The 24,086-nt window shown below is 34.3% G+C and overlaps 1 protein-coding gene across 1 annotated transcript in view; it reads left to right on the plus strand.

The window, feature by feature from the left end:
* The first annotated feature begins 18,501 nt into the window (after positions 1-18,501).
* Positions 18,502-24,086, plus strand: part of GALNTL6 (polypeptide N-acetylgalactosaminyltransferase like 6) — a 994,726-nt gene continuing 989,141 nt past the window's right edge. Inside the window, exon 1 of the mRNA XM_008000268.3 lies at positions 18,502-18,588. Coding sequence (XP_007998459.2) covers positions 18,502-18,588 — 87 coding nt within the window. The remainder of the gene's footprint in view (positions 18,589-24,086) is intronic.

Below are 24,086 nucleotides of genomic sequence, written 5' to 3' on the forward strand. Positions count from 1 at the left end.
AACTCAGACACCTTGAGGAACTGGCCATAGCTGTGATATCTTTTTTATATATTTTGTAGAAGTCACAGGGGCAGGCAACTCATAATTTAGGAACAGATCTGGGTATCTGTTCTTCCTTAAGGGGAGTGTGTGTGTGTGTGTGTGTGTTTGAGAATACATAGAAATATTGAATCTCGAAACACAAATGAGAATATTCAGCATATGTACTGTGGTTATGTATGAATTTTCTTTGGCAAGTAAGAGTCAGTGATCTGATGCGCACACTTAGTCATCTTACATTTGCCAAAGTAATATGAGTACACAAACTCATGAATTTACAGCAAGCAATGTTTCCAAGTCACTTTTATTTTAAGAAATGTATATAATTGTGTACCTGCATTAAAACATTAGATTCAGAATATCATGATAATTACGCAAAAAAAAGAGGTTAGTTGTCTTACAAAATATGATACAAAATAAGAGTTACGGAAGTTGTGGATTTTAGGATTTGGGGTACACTCCCTTAGGTATCTTTTGGTTCATTAACAGTTAAGAACATGCTTTCTATACTAAAGAGAAAGTAATTTTATGTCTTCGTGCTGCTAAATTTAAAGAGTTGCAAATAAATTTGTATAGAAGAATCAATATAAAATATATTTATTGCAATATGTACAATTCCTAAACTCCTGCACTAATTAAACATCATAATGTTTGGTGAAAATCATATTACTGTCATTACTATTATATTTACTATTATATTAATATGCAACATAACTTGCCATTTTCACAGTAAAATAATTTTTAAGACTTTCAGTGTGTCTTTGGTATGTCTATGCCAGTCCTTTTTTAGAACAAGAATGCTTATTGCCTGATATTTCAAAATACTATAAAGTAAGTAAAATAAAAAGGATTGCCTTCTTTAAAATGACTTAAAAATTTAAAAAATGTAAGACGCATGTAAAGTTTTCAAGAATAAAAGACAAGTCCATAATATCACTAAGCATGAAGAAAAATACAGGCGGGACAAAGTTTCCTGAGGCTAAAATATGAAAGAAACCATCACAAGTTCCTAATAAATTCAGACTCCTAAAGTCAGTAATATAAGAATAAAAATTGGCAGTGGATATTATTCCTAGGAATATTTCTGGCCTATTACTAACATCTAGAATAAAAAGGCTTTAGAATCTATTGATTGTCATAATATAACTAAGGAAAACAATGCATTTGTGTTTAAAACATGCATTACATGTGACAATAATTTAAAATCTTTCATTTAGTGCTAGCTTTGAGACCTCCTAAAGCCAGGAAAAAGGAGAGTATGACCCAATGTTAACACTATCAAACAAAGTAATACAGTTGATGGAAAATACAGTTGAGCACTCCCAGCAGAGGAAGGTGTGAATTTCCTCATACATCATCTTAATGGCAACATTTTCTACAAAGCGACATGGAGCACTCCTTTCATATTTCATGAGTTCTATTTGCCTGACTTCAAAATGCCGAATGTGCCAGTGAACAGTGCTTTAATATTCATGGATTTTTGAGATGGCTTCGACAGTTGTCAACTAGAGAAATGACTTCATCAGGAAAGAATCTAACTTATGATTTCCGGCACACATGTAAAATCATGTAGTCATTGGCATATGCATTCTATTTGAGACGTATTATTTGCATAGTTATCTTTTATGAAAATTACAAAGCTATAAAATCTTTTACGTAGCAGTAAGACATCTGTAAATCTTATTTGGATATATACTTAGCATTTCAGAAAATTTTGTTAACCCCAGACATTTAATAATGGAGTTATTTTTACAAATGTCTTTTGAAAGGACATAGCCCAGTAAGTATCCCAAAAGTTCTCTAAAGCATAAGTCTTCACAACATAAATCACACATGTATATGAACAATTCACATTTATTTCCCTTTTATAATTCAAAAGCATATTAAGTAATTCAGTTCATAGAAAAAAAAATTGCAGGATTTTTCTTTAGCCCAAAGGTTTGGATTTGGGGTCTTGAGTCTCTTGATTACCTTTCACACACTAAAAATAAAAATAAAATTTAAAATTACTCATGAAATAGAATTCACTAATGTTAACCTTAAAAGTTTTAGGAATTTTTCACACAATGTCAGTAATTCATAATACATTGAATAAATTGTATAAATCACACAAAGTCATAAGAATTTTTAGTGTGTATTATCTCATTGTATTCTCCCAAAAATCTTACGAGCTGGAAGAACCAATAGCGTCATACCATTAGATTAAGAGTAGTATCTAACAGTGATTCGATACTCACTGTTAATACATGCCAGTCACTCTTTTAAGCACGTTATATGTATTAGCTCAATTAATTTCAGTACTATAATTAACCACTTTTGTAGGTGAGACAAATTAAATAACTTTTCCCATATTTCCTCACTAGAACATTGATTAGGAGCCAGGCAGTCGTAGTCCTATAGCCTGAACTCCAACAGAAACTCTAAACTGTCAGATGTTAAACTACACTGATAACTCAGCTGACATTTCTACTCTAGGGTTGTTTCCATTTCTTTATTACACAAAGGTTATTCTTATTGACTGGTATATTTAATTCACTGAATTTAGCCTTGAAATAATATCTCTTTTGGGGGCTATTCTGTTAGCACTGAAAGTTACCCTGGGGATAACATGAAGTTTTGAAATTAAGTGTGATGTATTATCTCTTTTCTTTTTATTCATCTTTCCTTGTTCTTTAAGTTACAAGCATTCAAAGAGGCAATAGAGGTATGTGTGGAAAGATGGCTTGAGTTCCATACATTAGATGATTGTACATTTCCTATTGGCTGGCACTTGGCTATGGACTATATATAGATATATATAAATTTTAAAAGCCTGAAATATTAATTTTTAGAGCTTGCTAAGATAACAGACCCAGTGCCCCTTACTTTCTTCTAGTACATGCCCTGTCACTTAACATGTATCAATACAATAATAGTTTATCTTCTCTGTGTTTATACGTGAGTTGTTTAGTATAATTCAAAAAATCAATAAACTGTGGAGACTAGAACTCTGAGACTGGAACTAACAGTATTCCTGCAGAATCTCCCCACTGCACAGCAATGCTCTTACATTTTCCTAGTCAGCTCTTTCTCTCATTCTCCATGGCATCTATTTGATCTTTCTTAAAAATATCTAGTCCTTTTCTTTCCCACCACTTTGTGCAGATGACCATGCCTACTATTTCACAGGAAAACTAGATACTGTGATGCTATACCTGCTCACATAAAAACATGAAAAATGCCCTCTACATTCCTCTCTTTTCCTTGTCCCCCCTGTTATGCTGTAAAAGCTTAACAACTCTGCCTGTGCCCTGAATGCTGCCTCATTCCACTTCCTCAAAGTCCTAACTCTTGTAGTTATCTTTTTTTATCTAGAGGATACAAAACTTTGTATCATTTAGAATGGGACAGACTATGCTGAAATAACCAATAAACCTCAAACCATCTTCAAATCATGAGCAATATTGCTATATCCACACTATTACTGCCCATTCAGTTCTCAAAATTAGTTTCAGTTTCTGGAAGTAATCACCAATAACTTAACTTTAAAAAAAATTCTGGAGACCAGTAGCGTTGGCTCAAGCCTGTCATCCCAGCACTTTGGGAGGCCGAGGCGGGTGAATTATCTAAGGTCAGGAGTTTGAGACCAGCCTGGCCAACATGGTGAAACCCCATCTCTACTAAAAATATAAAAATTAGCTGGGTGTGGTGGCACAAACCTGTAATCCCAGCTATTTGGGAGGCTGAGGCAGGAGAATTGCTTGAAACTGGGAGACGGAGGTTGCAGTGAGCTGAGATCATGCCATTGCACTCCAGCTTGGCCAACAGAGTGAGACTCTGTCTCAAAAAAAAAAAAAAAAAAAATTTAGAGATAATATTCTCAGTCCTCTCTTAATCATCTATTCAGCCTTATTTGCAAATTCTGTGTATCTCCCTTGAAACACTCTTTCTGTTGTTTTTTTCCTAATATACACACATATTTTTCCTGGTATTTTAATTCCAAACTTAATTTTTTATATAATCTTGAACATTGATATTTGTGAGAGTTTAAGTATTTTTTCTTCTCTGTTAAATATTTCATCTTTTCTTCAGCCCAAGTCCAATTTACTAAAGAGAGTTTATATATTCTATCCTCCAGTTAATATATACACATTGTTCTTGCTTTGCTGAGTTCTGATATATGTAAATTTCAGTAACTATTGTTTAGTTACATAATACCAAACCCCAACAGCAAAATTCAAAATTCTAATTCAAAACTGTGAGTAATTATGTGAAGTTAATCTTTGCTGCTAGCTCTTTAGTCCACAAATTAATACATTAAATAACAGGTATGCATCATGATCAGTTACCAACCCCATCACTTTCTTCAAGGTCTGTTGGTGGTTGGTCACTGGTCATTTGTTGTTAAATTCACAAACAGCAAAGCCTGCAGTTATGTTGATTCTTGTCTCCTAGTTATGAATCCATGTGATATATTTTTAAATGGATAAGTGAAAGAGAGTTGGCCAAGAAAGATGAAAGAGCAACAAGGAAATAGAAAGTGATAATGCCGGAAGTGAAATTCAAATAGAACATAAAATAGATCGGTAGAAGAAGTAGCTAACCCTGAAAATGTTGGCATTGGCACTGTCCAAGAGAATCTAGATCTTGCTCTGCTGAGATATTCTGTTTTATTATTCATTACAAGCATATTTCCCTGGTGCCATTGGGCTTGGTTATAACAGCTGCTTCGTAATCCTCTTCTCTTCATTTTGACACCAGGATATTTCATGATCAAGCTCCACTAATTGTTCTATCTACTGATCATGTGTCACATTAATTTTGTTCTTCATGTCAACTAATTTTGCAAAATATCATTGGTATTGTGAATTTTGTATTGTTGATTCTGTTATGTTCTCCCAAAGAGTGTTGACTTTTTTGTTTGTTTAACTGGCATATAAGTTTGTTTGGTGTAAACCGCAAACTTTTGTATGTAACCCAAAAAATATTTTCAATGTGGTGAACAAAATTTGTATATTTTACATTTTGAGACTTCTTGATATTTGTTCTTTAGCCTAGAAAGTGAAGAAAAATAACAGAAGCTGAGAAGCTTTTTAATGAGGAAGTCTTAAAAGTATGATGAGCAAAATAACATTCTTTGATGTCCAGCAGACAAATGGTGAAGGTAGAAAACTAGGTTATATATTTGAGTATTTTGCCAGAAGCTTTGGCTATATTAGCAGCTGTCATCATGGGGAGATTTCCACCATTATGTAGTTTCTCTAGCAGGGGACAGTAAGGAAGGAGTTGTGGAGAGAAAGCAGGAATCTACAAAGGACAGTTCATAACAGTGCATCGCCAAAAACTTTCCAAGAGGAACACACGAGAACTGAGAAGTGAAAACAGCCTCTGGAGGCTCCCAGTCAAACGTGCAGAAGAGAAGGGGAGTGGGGAATCTGCCTGAGCAGATGGGCAAAATGTTTAAACCAAGGTTAAGAAGGTTAACCAATAACATAAGGTTAATATGCAATTGTCAGTACCTATAAAGGGAAAAACTTTGGGACAACTCATTATACTAAAATGATTTGATTGTGTCTAATGTTAACGTATTTTATTCCAGAGTAATTTCATTAAGACGAAGTTAATTTACATGCTTACTCTTGCTGTGAGAAAGACAACTTCAGGGCTACAAAAAATTACTTTGTATTTAAATATAAATAAAAATATTTGCAAACCATATAAATTTGGTTAAATGAACCAACAAAAATATCAGTCCTTTGGAAAACATATGTTTATGAAATAGTAATTTCATCAATTATAGTGAGCAACACACTTTGAAAGAAACACAAAGACAAGGTCCCTGGGTTTCCTGGTTTTCTGTAACAATGGCATGATGGAAGTGAGAATAAAATGGAGACTAAAAAAATAGCATGTTAATAATCATTGCACTTTCTGGATCTTGCCTATGAAAGACATATTTTATGTATCAACAACCAACAAGTTAAATACTTACAAAATAAGTTTTAGACTGATATTAAAGGTATTTCTCTGGAAAGATTTTTCTCAGCTATTCTCATCTATCTGTTCTTATTTTTTTCTCAGTTTTACTCTTTTGTAATATGCAAAGAACTTTGTTCTTTTTATGTCCCTTTTATATTTTTTATGTTTTGCTTCCTTTTTCCAAAGACTTCATTTTTCATAACATATGTTCCTTTTTTTAAAATCATGTAATAGAGTTACCCTCTTTCAGATGCTTCAAAATAAATAGTTGTGAGAAAAGCAATTTGCTTACTGGTTCAACTTCTACCATGCCATTAATAATGATTAATAATTATAAAGATAGTAACTATTGATGGTATAATATGTTATTTGAATACATAATTTTGATTAATTCTTACAATGATGCTTCAACAAGACAACAATATCTTCAATTTACAGCTGATAAAATTGATACTTAAAGAGGCCAAGTGATTTTTCAAGATTAGGTGACAAACTGGAAGAAGAGCCAGGATTCCAACTACAATTCCCATTGTTTTTTCACATGCATTGCTTTCACACTTTCACACTTTGATCATAATTATTTGTTAATGTCTTAGAATAAACTATTAATGTCATTAATATCTATTGATGACTTGCAACTGCACATTATAATTCTGTACAAGTCAATTATAATACCTACAATATCGTTTGTCTTAATCGGTTGAGTGTTATTACATATTAGATTGCTGAAACAACAATAATTTTCATTATTTATATGATCATTTATAAAGAACTTAACTAAATAGTACACAATGGCATTATTAAAAGTTCTGAGGGATGAAAGGAAAATTGAAGCCTAATATCTAATTGTTTTTATATTTCAGATTGCTAATCACAGCCATCTCATAATTTTACATAATGTTGATGATTACATGAGTTGGGAATATTTTCTATTAGGTTTATTCATCCCTATGAATCAGAACTTTGACACTCACAATAGCAAGGAAAGTGGTTTACTTACAATGGCGTTATTCTTTGCATGGCGTTTGCTCTTTTTCAAAGGCAGTGTTTGACCTTTTCTTTGAAATCATCTTATTGCTGAGTGTCTTAACATTTAGTGGGCAACAAGCTATCAATTATATTAAGAAAAAGTTCTACATGCAGATCTAATGCAGTCATTGAGAATATTTTTGAAACATATTTAAAATTAGAAATTTTAGCTGAATCTGAAAGACCTTTCATTGTGAACGTTAGCTTAAATAATTTACAGACATTTGTAATCCACTACTAGAGGAATTCAAAAGTACCAACCTGTGATTATATCCTAAATATCTTAGTCCCTTTGGGCAAAATGACAGAGTATCTAAAATGATTTAAAGGCTTTTTTATGATTAACAAAACTGTAATTCCCTACATTAGAACTATTTCATTGAATAAACACTTATTGATCACTTATTTTATGCCTGGCCCTTTGCTACAGGTGTACTTTGTATAAATTGATAGTAGCAAGGAGTAATTTATAAAGCGTCATAGGTCTAAGTGTGCTGGATTAAAGATGGCTGCAAATACATCAGCACTCTTCTCATTGAGATGTGAAGTGTTTGTATACTCTCCTTGACTCTGGTCTAACCTGTGAATATTTCCACAAATAAAATGTAGTGGGAACTGAGGTTATGCCATTTCCAAGTTTAGCTTTAAAGAGAACTGGCAGTTGATACATTCTTTCTCTTGGATTACTCAACTCTAATTAAGAAGTATAACTATTGTACTGTAAAAAGCCAAGACTCACCTCTTGGAAAGCCATTTGAAAAGGTCGTGTGTAGAAAGCAGGGGGTATTCAGCCACCTTCCAGCGGCTCCAGTCCTCAGCCATTCAATTAATAGCACTGATACCCTGAACATTTTAAGTAGACACATTTTCTCCAGTATGCCCTGTTCCAACTCTTTATCCCAAAACAATGAAATTTAATAATAACAAATTTTGTTTTAAGCCCTGAGTTTTGGCAAACTCTGCTACTAACAGAATTTGTGATATTGGGAATTTTATTTGAACTATTTATACCTGCAATTGTAAATAAATAAAACGATAGTGTCTATCACATTATTATGACTAATGAGGCACTGACCTTGATGTTTCTAAACTGTATATGGCACATAAAAATAAGCCTTTAACTCCATAACTTGTATTTCCAGCCTAGACTTCTCTTATGGGCCCAGACATAATCATACATCCAATTGCTTACTAAGCAATTCTACTTAAACATTTTATAGCACTTCAAACTTGTATATTCAAACTTTTCATATTCCCTCGCAACCTGCTCCCCTTTCTGTGTTCCCTATTTTGGCATATGACACCCCATCTATTTAGTTTCACAAGCAAAATCCTCAGTTATCTTTGATGCTTTTCTTTTTATTATCTGGAAAATATCTGCTTTTTAAAACAATATACAGAACAACTCAAAAATGTTTTCACTTCTTCTCCCACTGCTGCTAGCTTTCTCAACTCATCTCTCTTTCTCTCTCTCTCTCTCTGACTATTCTGATAGTCAACTCATGTCACTCAGACTTCTGCTCACTGACTACATCAACTTCTGTCACTGCTCCAAGTTTTTACCTTGTTCTGTCAGAGCACTCTTTAATAGTGAAAAAAAAAAAAAGGTAATTATTGTGATGCATAAAACTATTCAATGAATTCAACAGAAAACAATTAAAAATTTGAAACACTGTGTTACAGACTCTCCAGTATCTCTGGCCTTTGGCACCTTTCCAGACTGATAATGAGCCACCATCTTTGTTGATCATTACATTTCAGTCACACAACATTTTGGCCTATTTTAAAAATATGTCCCGCCCTTTCTCATCATCAGGCCTTTGCAAAGCCTTCTGCGCACATTCTCACTGAGTTAACTAGCAATTATTTAGGCTTTTGTACAATCATTTCTTCCTCAGGAGAATTCTCTCTGACAAACTCAGGTTTGATTAAAATCTCTTAAATGTAATCTCTTTATACAGTATCTTCTTCATGAAGTTCATATAATTCAAATGGATTCCTTTTGTGTGTGTGTTTTTATTATTACCGTTTGTATTATTTGAGGCTATGGCACAAAAAGGGTTAAAAGTGGAAACCAGCAATGAAAGGTAGGGAAAACTGATAAGATATGATGCAAACTTTTTTTTGTCAGAGGCCAGGCTTTATTAAAGGATAATCATATTTCTCAGCACTGTGAGCTATGGATCTTATACATTGATTTACTCACATTTATACACACATGTGCATGTGTATATATAAAGACATAATGATATATAAGCATAGCTATACTTTTTCACCTTTTAAATCTTTTATGTATAGGATTAGAAGATGGGTTACAAATGTTAAATAAATAGAACAGTTACTAGTTTCCACAAGCATTTGTTTGGTGTATAAATATTCCAGGAAAATTTCTGGAAATACAGGAAATAGTAGTATCTAACATAAGGCAAAGTGTTCTCTACCTACTCTTTGTTGAAGATTTTCACCAAACACTAGTATAGTTTTAAATGCAAAGCTATCTTCAATTTTGAAAGGTATGGCCTTTCATCCATGATTACAAAGAGGCCCTTATTTCATTTTCTGTTCTGTTTAAATGTTTGCTTTAAATGTCACAAGTTTATGGCGTGCATATTAAATAGGGAAATATAACTATTCTTTGTAGACATGAGAGTAAGCTTTAAAGAGATCATTAGTCTACTTTAAAACAGAATCACAACCTCTGTCTTAGGAAACAGTGTAAGGAAGGAAAAAGATGAAGATGAAAGCTGATCTTCCCACTTAGCACTAGGATCTTAACAAAAACATTGAGGTTCTTCATGCACAAAATTAAGAGGTAAGAAAAGGTCAGTTCTAAGTCTCTCCCAATTTTAACATTCTACCATATTTTAATTACTCAAGTCACCTAAAATTCCTTCTGGCCACTTCCTATTAATACAAAGGCATTATTGATAAAATGGTCGTATACTCGATACTGTTACCCATTGAACATTAAAATAATATTAGGCTGGTACAAAAGTAATTGTGGTTTTTGCCATTACTAATGCCATTACAAATATATGGCACTTTAAAGTCAAATTGAAAAATGCATACTATCATTTGTTTATATTTTTGGTGTTACATTTCAAGCATATAGGGAGAGGCATTAAGAAAACCGAAGTCTAGCTTACGCTGAGAATGTAAATTTTATCTTCAGATATATGCCTTTCACATAAAAAAACTCAACAGACTTAGGGAAACAAATAAAAATGAAAGTAACATCAGGCCATTTATTTTGAAATTGCTTTTGGAAAAAATCTCATATCTTTTACTTTGCCACCATTGAATTAATTATTTATTAAAACCCAAAGTTCTATAATGATTATATTGTACTAATATTCAACAAATTGTATTCTAATTATATACTTGTAAGTGCTGAGAAGTGTCACAATTGTATAATACTGGGAAAGAGATGAGTTTAATTTTGCTTTTTTCATTGTAATTGATTTATCAGACTCTCTAGAGTTATTAATCCTTTGTAATAGAGTTTAAACAATTGTAAATTCAGACACTTGCCTTTGAAATTGTGATAACTTCAAATAAGGCATACCCAGAAAACTTTGCATGACTTAAAATATCTATTTGAGCTACAGAATTAGATAAGCCTTCTTCTTTTCTATAAAATATCGACATCTACAAAATTATATTTCAATTACTTTTTCTATACAATATAATTCAGTGGGTGTACATAGATAGTGATTGGATGAAAAAAATGTAAAACCCATGTCAAGTATGCCAGCCTGTGCTGTGTATCACCAACTGTAATTTAAATGTTACTATTTTATTCTTACATAATTTTGGCTTTTCATTGTTCATGATATATACTAATTAGCCAACATTTTACCTTCATTTAATATATTGTTCTCAATATCATACAAAAACTTTCAGTGTTTGATTAGAATATACTTGAAACAATGTTTAATCTCCATACTTTTCTTCATCTTCACTATAATACAGTAGAGCACTGTGCTCCTAAGAGGCAAGCTTACATAAGGCCAGGTTTGCCTTTGTACCATGGAGCAGATGGGTTTGAATTATATTCTAATGCAAAAGGAACTCCACAAAATTTGTCCATATTTATGTGGAAAAATATAGCCTGTTAATTGCAGTGTTCTAGAATTTATATATTTAAAAATCAATATAAAATTTCCCTAGATTAAAGTCTTCTCAGTGTTTGCTAATTTAATTAATTAAAAACAGTATCATAAACATTATAAGTCAAGTTCTCGCATTTTGAGATTTTTTTAAAGGGTCGAATACATGATTTAAAAATAATTTCATGGCCGGGCGCTGTGGCTCAAGCCTGTAATCCTAGCACTTTGGAAGGCCGAGACGGGTGGATCACGAGGTCAGGAGATCGAGACCATCCTGGCTAACACGGTGAAACCCCGTCTTTACCAAAAAAAAATACAAAACATTAGCCGGGCGAGGTGGTGGGCGCCTGTGGTCCCAGCTACTCAGGAGGCTGAGGCAGGAGAATGGCGAGAACCCGGGAGGCAGAGCTTGCAGTGAGCTGAGATCCCGCCACTGCACTCCAGCCTGGGTGACAGAGTGGGACTCCGTCTCAAAAAAAAAATAATAATAATAATAATAATAATAATAATAATTTCATGTTCCACATAGTATTAAATGCTTTCCAAACACTCCATACATACTTTGGTATTTATAGAAAAAGGACAATTATGTGAGATGCAAAACTACTGTTAGGCATGTAAACTGATATTTCATGTCTTCCTCAATAGAAAAATATCTCCATATTTATAGGCAGTTAATAAACCAAATGTAGGTCATTTGGAAATTCACATTAATTATTGCACACTGTACAATAGAACTGAAAAAAAAGAAAATAAAAACTAAACAAATTCCTCCTATCTAACTGAGATATGGTACACTTTGACCATCTTGTCCTCATTCCCCTGGTCACACTTCTGTCTCTGTAATCACCGTTGTACTCTCTGCTTCTATGAGTTCGATTGTTTTAGATTGTTTAGATGTCAGTGAGAACTTGTGTTGTTTGTCTTATTGTGCCAGCTTATCTCCCTTAGTATAATGTTCTTCCATACCATCCATGTCTTGCAAATGACAAAATTTTCTGCTTTTCTAAGGCAGAATACTATTTCATAGTGTATATATACCACATTTTTATGATCATTTCATTCATTGATGGACATTTGATTCCATAATTGATTGAGTTGATTTCAATCAATTGGATTGGTTGATTGCATAATTGATTCCATAACTTGGCTGTTGTGGATGATGTTGCAATAAACATGGGATTGCAGATATTTCTTTGATGTATTTATTTTAAATCTTTTGGGTAAATACACAGAAGTGAGATTGTTAAATCATATGGTAATTCTAATTTTAGTTTATTATTCTTATACTTTAAGTTCTGCAGTACATGTGCACAACATACAGGTTTGTTACATAGGTACACCTGTGTCATGTTGGTTTGCTGCACCCATCACCTCGTCATTAACATTAGGTATTTCTGAAGAAATTCCATATAGTTTCCCATAAGCTCTGTACTAATTTACATTTTCACTAGTTGTATACAAGGGTTCCCTTTTCTCAACATTGTCACTGACACTTGCTATCTTTTGTCTTTTTTATAAAACCCACTCTGAAAAGTGTGAGATGATATCTCTTCACGGCTTTAATTTACATTTTTCGAATGATCAACCATGTTTTTAAAAATAGATCTGCTGGCCATTTGTGTATCTTCGTGTGAGAAATGTCTATTCAGGTCCCTTGTCATATTAAAATTGGGTTTCTTTGCTGTTGAGTTATGTGAGTTTCTTATATATTTTGTATGTTTACCCCTTATCAAATGTACGGCTAAAATACTCTCTCCCAATCTTTAGATTGTCTCTTCACTCTGTTAATTATTTTCTTTACAGTGCAGAAGCTTTTCAATTTGATGTAATTTCCTTTGTCTATTTTTGTTTTTATTGCCAGCCCGACCATCTACTTTATGTTATATATTTACTTTTTCAAACATGACAGCTAATCTTGCCATTTTTTCAAAGACATATTTTCAGAGACATCAGGGGATGAGGTTCTATATTCTGAGATTTTGAGAAAACTCCCATTAATTCTTGTGAAATAAAGGAGAAAATGATTGCTTATCGAAACAAACTAACCTGCTGAAAATAAACATCTACTTTCCTTCAAACCTTGCACTCACTTCCTTTAATTGACCCAATTGCTGCCACTTTGGCCTCCCCACGCTCCCCGTGCTCTGTATTGATTCCCTGGGAAGGTTGCATTGAGGCAGTGGCTCTCAAATCTAAATTTTCCATTCAGCTTTACCTTCTATCAGTTGAAACAGACAACACCATCTGCTCACTAAAGATATATGCTACAGAAGTATACAAACAGGTCCTGGAGCCTAGGGCATTCATTAAAATAGAAATACCATAAACATTTATTATATCAGAAATGGGAGACTGCACACCACTGACCGAACAACAGATGTGTCAAAATGATGCATTAGTTGAATTTTGCCGTGCTTTCCTCTTCCTTTCCTACCTGAGAACAAAGCAATGTACTAGTTAGAAAAAGTAAAATAAAATAAATTCAGAGACTGAGTTGCAGAGTAAATGATATCAAAACTCTCTGCAGATTTAATAAAAGTAAACTGCTAGAGGTCATTACTTTTCATGTTTATTGATTTTTGCAGTCAATGTCATTATTAGCTAGTGGAGAAAAAGATTTATCATGAAGTTCCAAAATACAGAGTTAAAGGAAGAGGAAAATTCAGGTAGTTCTCTATTTAAGGAAACATTGCACTCACAAACTATTATCAGAAAACAAAGAATTGATAGTCAACGTTTTTTTAAAAAAGGTTTTCTATAGTCATGAAAAGGTATAGATTGTGTAAAAGAAGGTTGTGCTTATTTTTAAAAATTAATATTGTATTATTGTGTTAATATAAAAATTTCAAATGAAGCAAAAATGAGTAAAACATTTTTTCCACTTGAGTACACCAATTTATATTTTCTACTACTGTTCTTCAGGTTCCTGAAGCCCCCTGATAACCTAATAGCAATGTTACTAATAACATTGCAAACTCCTTGTATAAACTCTACAAAGACAGGAAACTTGTTTATCTTTCTCTTATCTTCACAGTGCCTGGCATATCATAGAATCAATAAATATTCTTGAATGAAGGAAGAACCAGCAAGTCTCAATGTAATTTTGAAGGGACTAAGTCATCAACTGAGGGGAATAACTTGGGTGAACCGATGGGAATAATATCCTTTTGCTATAATATCCCATTACTATGCTAATGTTTCAGTGCAAAAGAAGCCAAGATGAAGAGACCAAACTCCATGAACTTAAAAAATGGATTTATAGATACAGAATATCCAGAAGCCAAAACTTATACTTTCTGATATGTCCAGAACTATTTCAGGTTAAATTTTTGATTCTATTCCTGCATCTCTGAAGCAAAACTCATAAGCACAGCTATTTAAACAAAATATCTGCTAATCTAAGCCATTTTCCCTCAGTCACCACAGAAGGCTATAATCATAGATGCTACTTATGAGTCAATGATTCCTTCAAATGGTTTAGTTATCAATAAAACCATCAAACGGACCGTTTCCCATAAACTTGGATGAAAAGTATTATGTAGATGATATTATTTGATGTTAAAATATTGTTTGCATGAACTAAAATTCGTCTTAAATGTAACAAATGTAAAATTTGTACATTTTGAAATAATAACCAATCTGTTTTAAAATTTCCCACTGAAAAGTTTTTCATTTTTTATTTTATTTATTTATTTATTTTTGTCACACTATCAGAAGCATTCTTGCAGCCCCATGCCAAGCACTAACTGCATGCAGAGCACAACGCTCTAATTTGCATCCTCCAAAAAAAGACAGCTCAACCAGACTTAATGTATTTTGGCTGGCAATTTGTATGCCTAGTCTCTGCCCAACATACTTTAGTTTGAAAGAGCCAAGCTATAAAGCCTGGAATGATAGTTTATAATAGGAAGCTTGACAGAGTTGTTTCCACTGCTATTTTATCAGCTCCAGCAGGAGCGCAATTTGTTTCTTAAAGAGATGGGAGTGTCCCTTGTAGACAGAAGAATAATAGTGGGTTTTACAATGATTATTTTGGAGAAGTCATCTTTTCTACCTTCTGCAAATGCTATAGTATTTCTAGGTTATTTTATAATTTGTGCATAATCATAAATTATATATTTCTTTGTGGGTCTAGTTTAATTTGTAAAATACTGGGACTTCATGAAATCAGATTTTTTTTTTTATATATTAAGCATTCACAAGAAGTAAACTTCAGTTAACTTTGTTCTCTTCATTAGGAACTTTCCCTGCATACACTTGCCTGGAGGGAGATCAGTGAACAAAAAGAAACAGTAGAGAGATTTTGCCCATTTCTTATCTTTATTAAACTCCTGCCCACATGCCATTAGATTATCCTTTTTACCTTTTATAAAATAGTAATTGTCAATTACTTTACATTTCCTTTTATATTTATCTCTTTTGGATATTCTTAAATTATTAAACAGAAAACTTAGTTTATCAGTAACAAGCCATATAATCACAGAATTGCACATAGAAGTTTTACCAGCTACAATATCATGGGTGGAAAGATTGAATTCTATTTTACGTGGCTTCTCAAGAACACGTTTATTCTCAAATGTAGAAAATGTACTCTTGCCAACTCAAGGTAACATTAGTATTTCTAATAAAAAATGCAGGCTCAGTCAGGTGCAGTGGCTCACGCCTGTAATCCCAGCACTTTGAGAGGCCGAGGCAGGTGGATCACCTGAGGTCAGGAGTTTGAGACGAACTTGGCCAACACAGTGGAACCCCATCTGTATTAAAAATACAAAAGTTAGCCTGGTGTGGTGGTAGGTGCCTGTAATTCCAGCTACTCAGGAGGCTGAGGTAGGAGAATTGCTTGAACCCAGGAGACAGAGGTTACCATGAGCCGAGATCACGCCATTGCACTACTGCCTGGGTGACAAGAGTGAAACTCCGTCTAAAAAAAAAAAAAAAAAAAAGGCAGGCTCTATGGAGTAAATTCTCAATCAAATATAGATTTGTTTCCCACTTTTACTCTCCTTCATTTTCTGGCTGGCAGGCTGGACTTTAGTAGTGGTAACTTTGGTTTTATTCCCTCAGAATCAGTCCCTGAGCCTATGATGTTATCAAACTAAACTGCGGTAGGCTCACTGGGCCAGTAAGGCCAAATACCCACACCAAGGTTTGCAGCAGGAGAAAGGAAGGCATTTATTTGCAGGGCATCAAGAAAGGATAATCAGGCAATTCAGGCTTAAGTCCCAACTTCCCCAATGGCTTTCAGGTAAGGGTTTTCTTAAGGGCAAGTGTAAATTTCAGGAAAGCAGAAGTTACAGGCAAAATCATAAATCAATACATAGAGGTTACACAATGTTTGGCCTAAGGTCATACGTAGATTTAAAGTTCATCTGATTTGCAGTTGGTTAAAAAAGAGAAGCTTTGTTTAAAAATTTGGGGTGGGCATAAAAGAACTTTAGCTTGTGGCTCCTGGATGTGGCTTCCTCCAGGCCCTTCAGGAAAAAATGTAGAACAAAGAACATAAGTGATCTGAGTTTAGTCCTTAGCATCCCCATTTGGTGTGGACCCAGATTTCAACAAAACAACTCAGGGATGTTTGTTACCTTTAGCTTCTAACTTTCTTGCCTATTGTTTTGAGCTATTATTACCTTCTTGCTTATCAAGTTCCTTATATACTTCTCCAGGCTAGCTAGGTCCCTGGAAGAAATTCAAGATTTTTCTTTAATTCTATGTTTGGGTGGGCCCACAGGCCAAGAGGGGTCCCTGCTCCCTCTCAATGATTCAAGTGAGAATAATTTATCTGGAAAATGAACTTAGGAAATACTGGGAAAGCAATGAGGAAATAAGATGGAATGCTAGTTAAGAAAGTATGGTTATCGTCAAGGTTACTAATGTGTATAATGAATTTGTTCTTGCTGGGTTATTCTTGGAATTTGTAACAAGGCACCTCATAGGTTTCTTCCTGAAACCTAAGAGTAGGAGTATTTATGATGCACTGTCATCAATCTTGGCAAAGGCAGAGTGTTAGTGAAGCAGGAGAGTTCCCTGACCCCTCTACAGGATGTGTGACAGGGGTGTGGCCTGTGTGTTCAGCACCATGCACTTAAATCCCTTACAGGAAGGGGAGCATGCAGACAGGCAGGTGCAAGAGCTGAGGTGAGTGTTTTGGGGCTCCGTCTGCTTGGTAACGTCTAGGGGTGGGTACCTATGATTTCCAAAGCCCAAGTGGGAGTATGTTTCAGTGCGTTCTTCTAGCTTTGCTGTCCATAGATGGCTTAAGTGTTAACCAGCTCAGTGCCCTCTTGATACCCGGGTCCTTGTCTGCCATCCAGGAAGAATCACGTTACACATGGACTTGAAGGATAAATTCAGGGATCTTATTAAGTGGTGTAGGTGGCTCTCAGTGGGATGGATGGGGAACTGGAAACGGGATGGAGTGGGAAGATGATCTTCCCCTGGAGTTTGGCTATCCAGTGGCTGATCTCCTCTCTGATCATTCCCAGCCAGACTCCTTTCAGCATTCAGACATTCCTTTTCTTCTTGACTTCTCTACCACACTGTCCTGCCATTCTTATGCTCTTCTGTTAATCTCCTCATAGGTTCTGGAGCCTGGGGTCTGAGGTTTATGTGGGCACAGGATAGGGGAGCATGACAGGCCAAAAGGCAACTTTTGGGCATGAAAACAGGAATGCCTGTTCCCAATTAGGGCCATGGGTTTCCAGACTTGCAGGTGGGGCCTTTGCCAGGGAACCACTCTTTTGTACCCATTATTTCCCTATCTCCTGTCCATCTAATTAGTTTTCTGACACCTTGGTAACTGACAAAGCAAATCAAAGCTTTGGGCAAAAGGGTATATAGAGTCAACCTTTCAAGCACTGATAGGGCTCTGGGGCTACACTCTCTTGTTCTAGCCTCTCCCTTATCGGCACTGTCATACAGCTTAATATGGTGATCCTGACTCCTCTGCAGCCATCTAGGAGATGAAATATTACCTGTAAACTTTTATTTTACTAATAGTTCATTTTCACTTTGCAAGTGTATTCACCTATGACCGCTTAGATATTAAAAAACAAAAAAATTGGACTCTGAAAAAAGAGTCCTCACATATAATTTCAGAAGCACTGCCTTAGAGGGCTTCTAGTTCTGGTCTTATATCGAGTCATGGAAATGGAGCATTCGCAATTTTATGTTATTTCAATAGAGCCTCAAAGCAGAGAGGATGTAGGACATGTACCACACTTCCCTGGGAAGAGCTCGGGGATACCGTGAGCTTATTTAGAGATGAACGTGAACACACCCTTGAAGACCTATGTACATCTTCACATCCTTAATAATAACCACAAGCTCCAGATGGGCTGTCTACCCCAACCCATTCACCAGCCAGATGAGAGCCAAGTTCAGAGCAGGAGCTGGCCCCCAGAGGAATCCAAGCATTAGTGCAGACCACAGAGTGCATGAGCTGGTTTATCAGGTAACCCGTAAAAAGCAAACGGCTGCAGTGCAGATCAAGACAAGATAGGGTGGTTCGTCTCATGGATGCTTGTTGTTGAATCAGGACTTTAGGGTCATGTAGTGTCACCATCATTTCTTTCTTTTGTGATCACTTTTGCCCAGGGTAGACAAGGTTAGCTTTGCTATCACTTTGTATTTGGAATCGATTCAACCTGACTTCCTACAGGGCTTTAAGCTTTGATATTTGAAGTCAAACTTTTGGTATTCAGAAAACCTTTTATCTCATGAAGTTTTCCTATTTAACAGTCTCAACTAGTATAAACATACATACATATTCACCCATACTGTCTCTCACACACAATTGTATTTGCTTTAAAAAAAAAAAAAAAAAAAAAAAAAAAAAAACCTAAGTTATACGTGCCCTTTCTCTTCAAAACAAGTTACATGAAGTTGTGGTTGCTGCTGGAACATCAGGGGAAGGGGAATGAGTACCAGGCAGCACAATGAAAGAAAACTTACTATGTAAAATAATATTCAAGACTTATGCAGTGACATGTAAATAGGAGAAAAATAAAATACAAATAAATACAACTAAGGCTGATTTTAAGATAAACGAACTCAGGTGTAATTATCATTTTCATTAGATACCTAAACATATTTTTACCTGGAATAAGAATCTGAATACCAAATTTTAGTGATGAGAATTTTGTAATTTCTGAATCATATTTTATGTGAAAGGATTTTGAGGATTTCTTTGAAAACAGACATGGTGTTTTAAAAAAAACAAACAAACACACACACACACAATAATACAGGGGATCAACAAGAGAAGCAGGTGCTATCCCCAGTCATTATAGTCAACTTAATAAATACTCTGCACACAGACTCCAAAACCTATGAGCATTGATCCAAAAGAAAAATCATTAAGGTGAGGATAGAGGTAGCCATTCTCTTGAAAGCTGCTTCCTTCAGTGCCTGTGGTGTTGGCATAAATAGCTCAAAGCTGTCTGGAATTAATTCTTTTCTAAAGGGACTGCTGAAAAAGACAGGAACATGTGTTCTTGGCAGAAAAACAAAGGGTTTTAAAGTACCTCAGTATTTATCCCACTACAAGCCAACTTAGTGCATTATATTAATATCAAAATTGTACCTCTACAACTGGGGGAGAAGTTTATAGCTACTGACAAAATTTTCCATACACTTCAATCAGAAGGAAACAAATGAGCTGTGTCTATGTGTATGGTGTGCGTGTATGCACACATGCCCATATTTTGTGTGTCTGTGTACCTGAGTGTATATGAACATGGAACATTTTTTACAGGAATGGGTCCCCTAGCAAAGGAGGCAAGACTTTTAACTTTTATCTTTTGAAGTTATATAAATTTTTATAATAAATAACATATATCCATGGGATGAATAAAAACTAAAATAATCACAAATTATGAATTTCTAAATCAAAGTACAATTGTATTTCCAAAACAAAATCCAAAATTAATATGCATATTCTAAAATATGTTCATAGTTAAGGAAAACGTTATTTGTTCATGTTGAGAAATACATTTGGCTTACAGAGACCAGGAGGCTTTCTAAAGTTAGAAATCTTTCTTTCTAACTCTACACTTCAACATATTTAGAGATACTTCATGAGAAATATGATATACATATTTAATTTTTCTATTAATATTATAATTAATGTTTGATAATAGTAACTCCAATATATTGCAATAAGGTTAGATATTAGAGTCATTCTTATCACACACATATTTTTATAACAGGGTTTTCAATCAAGGGTCAAAGAATTACAATTCAAATAGAAATAATTTAAAGGGCACATTTTATATTTTACATAATTTATTTAGATGAATTAAACATGAAAAGTGTCTTAGTTTATTTAGGTTGCTATAATGAAATTAGTGGAATGGCTTATAAACAACAGACACTTGTCACAGCTCTGGAGGCTGGGAAGTCTAAGATCAAGGCTTCCAGCAGGGTCGATGTCTGGTGAAGGCCCAATTTCCGGGTCATAGATCAGAGATCTTCTGCTTGTGTTTTCACAAGTTGGAAAGCGCCTCTTTTATAAGGAGATTAATCTTGTTCACAAGAACTCCACCCTTATGGTCAAACCACTTCTCAAAATCTTCATCTCCAAATATTATAACATTGAGGGTTATGTTTCAACATAAGAATTTTGAGGGAATTTAAACATTCAGTTTAAAGTACAAAAGTAACCATATACAATAGTATAAAGGAAGCCTAAATAATGATTCTTGTCAAACTCACATTGTCCAACTGCTGAACTTTGAAACAAATGACAAGTAGTGTCTTTTCATTAATGACCAAAAGAAAGTTGTTATTTCTGTTTCTTGATCCAAACATTTTGATAATGGGAATGAATTATTACAACTTAAAGTTGAAGAATATATGTAAGAAACTTCGACCGTCTCAATGTGTCATTCAAATAGGAACTAAGAGATATCCAAACCTTAGTATTCAGCTTTTTTCCTTATGGGTCCAGACCATTAGAACTAACTGCATGGAAACACATCCAAATGGAAGACAGAATCTCACTTTATTATTTGCTGAATGAGGGGCTTCTAACTTATTGTATGGGGTTCTCTGGCAAAATAAAAAGAAAGCAAATAAACCACTCAGTAGAGAAAATTTCCCCTGCTTTCCTTCTTCTTATTCTGAGATGGCCAGTTCTCAGAGCAACCTCCTTTCCCTTTCAGATGTAGACAGAAAGTGAAATACAAGGGAAGAATTTTAAGAGAGGGTGGGCATTTGGTTGTATTAAAATTGTGGAATATTCTGGAACTAAAAACTCTCCTAATGCTTCACTGCTGCATATCTCTCTTTCTAACAACTTTCTTGAAGTAAATGGAGCTCTTTTCTTAAAAAGTAGGAAATTTAGAAAAGTACAATTTCACTGTGGTTGTTACACATTTGAAAAATACCAAAATAGGCCTCTTTGGTAAAAATTAGATTGGAGAATGTGATCTGTGCCTAGAAATCAAATTGGGGCTTCAATTTTTTCTCCCACCCTTTTCCCAAATCCAAGGTGGGAAGAAGTCCAGAGCAAATCCAAAGTCCGTTTAGTCAACCAGACGTTGTAAATGGGAAAACCTGCTAAACTTTAAGCTGAGCTCTGCCTAAGCAGCTCCTCTGGGGTGGGTGAATTTGAGAGCCCCATCTGACACAGGACAAAGTAGTAACACTCACTGATAGAATGTAATTTTGACAACTTCTGAGTTAATGTGGCACAGTTATCAGGGTTCTTCTTAGCCAGATTGGTCTATAGTTTTAGATTTCACAGAAAGGATCTAAAATTGAATTCTAGCCCACCCAGAGGTTATTAAGCTTGGGGAAAAATGGACAGAATGTAATTGAATTCATCAATGATAGTATGAAAAAAGCTGTCAGTTTTTTATGATGAAATATATAGCAGCAAAGCAAATTCAATACTTTGTCTACCGATAAAAGCAGTATTTTGTTCCCTAAAAGAGTATTTGGGAAACCAAGTATTCCAAAATAGTAGAAAAATTGCTGAGTGAAGATACCTATAAACAAAATGTGTTTATGAAATCTGCTATTAAGAATAACAGATTAACTTAAAATTCTGCCACTTAACCAAAAAAATGCTGCCATTTAGCCATTTTATCACATAATTTTATCACTTATATTGTTACATACTTGAACTTATATTTTCTGCATAACATTGAAGTATGCATTTTATCATTTGACATCATGCTAAAGCATAATTTTATTTTCAAGGAAAGCCTTGAGGATATTATGTAAATAGTGGTATGGCATTCTTTCACATATACAAGTACCATAATCTATTAAAATATTTACTTTGTTTACCATTTAAGCTGTTAACATTCTTTTTTGCTGCTACAAAGAACTCTCTCCTGAGAATACTTGTATTTATATTTTTTCAATTTCAGATCATTTCTTAGAGTACATACAATAAATAAAATTACTTGGATCAGTTTATGAACATTTTTAGGACTCAATATACAGAATATACAATGTTTTAAAGTTTGTATCAATATTTATTTCCTTCTCTTGTGAAACTGCTAAAATTAAGTATTATCAGGTTTTTAAACCTATGCTAATTCATCAAGCAAAGAAAAAGGATTGTAGAAGTATTTTTAATAACATAGTTATTTAATTATAAATAAAGCATTTTGACATATTTGTTTGCCATTTGTGGTTTATCTTTAGTGAACTGCTTATTGTAGTACTTTGTGTGGTTCATAGAAGTATCTTTTCATATCTATATGCAAAAAAATTATAGACTACATGTATCAATATTTGGCTTATTGTAAATATTCTCCTAGTTGATAGCATTATATTGTATGATGGTTTTATTTTTAAAACATTAAAAATATTTTAAATTATGGTTTTAAAATTAAAATATTTTAATGTTACAATATTTTTAATGAAGTACTTTAATGAAGTAAAATTTTTTCTTCTTTATAGTTTTGGGTTGGACTGTTACTTCAATCTTTAAAAGAATTTATTTTACAAGAACACATCAACTTTTGCCTAATATATATTACTTATTAACTTTAAACATTAATTGTTTTTGGCTGGGCATGGTGGCTTACACCTGTAATTTTAGCACTTCGGAAGGCTGAGGCAGACACATATCTTGAGACCAGTAGTTCGAGATCAAACTGCACAATATGGTAGAAACCCTGTATGTACCAAAAAAAATACCAAAAAAAAATTAGTAGTGGTGCATGAGTATACGCCCAGCTACTCGAGAGGTTGAGGTGGAAGGATCACTTGAGCCCAGGAGACAGAGAGGGTGCTGAATATTTAGAAGGTGAGACTAGAAAAAATAGCTTAAAAAAAAAACTGTAGGCCAAGCATTTTGGTCTCATGCCTGTGGTCCCTACTATTCAGGAGGCCAAAGCAGGAGGATCACTTGAGCCCAGGAATTCAAAATCAGCCTGGGCACCATAAGGAGAGTTTGTCTCTACAAAAAGTAAAAAATAAAAAAAAACAAACTGGGTGTGGTGGTGTACTCCTATAGTCCCAGCTACTCCAAAGGTTGAGACGGTAAGATAGCTTGAGCATGGAGGTGAAGGCTGCAGTGAGGAGAGATTTCCCCACTGCACTCCAGCCTGGTGACACAGATCTTGTCTCAAAAAAAAAAAAAAATATATATATATATATATATATCTCAATTTTTTATTCATCTGAAATTATACACTATGGGAATGTGAATTGTTCTCTTTGTGTGATCATCTTTCCATTGATTAATGTGGTGTTTTGAACATGATTTATTATGTGGATACACACTTAGGAACATAGCTCTTTCCGGAGATAAATAATCTTTTCCATTTTTCTGCACATGTTTTTACTTTAGCATTAGTACCAAACTGGCTTCATTTGTGTGCTTGTACTCCATGTTATACTACATGGCTATATAAATCACCAACTACACATTTTTGGGGTTTTTTGTTTTTGAGACAGGGCCTCGCTCTGAACAATCTGTCACCCAGGCTG

Source organism: Chlorocebus sabaeus, chromosome 7 (genome assembly GCF_047675955.1).
Source record: "Chlorocebus sabaeus isolate Y175 chromosome 7, mChlSab1.0.hap1, whole genome shotgun sequence".
NCBI lineage: Eukaryota > Metazoa > Chordata > Mammalia > Primates > Cercopithecidae > Chlorocebus > Chlorocebus sabaeus.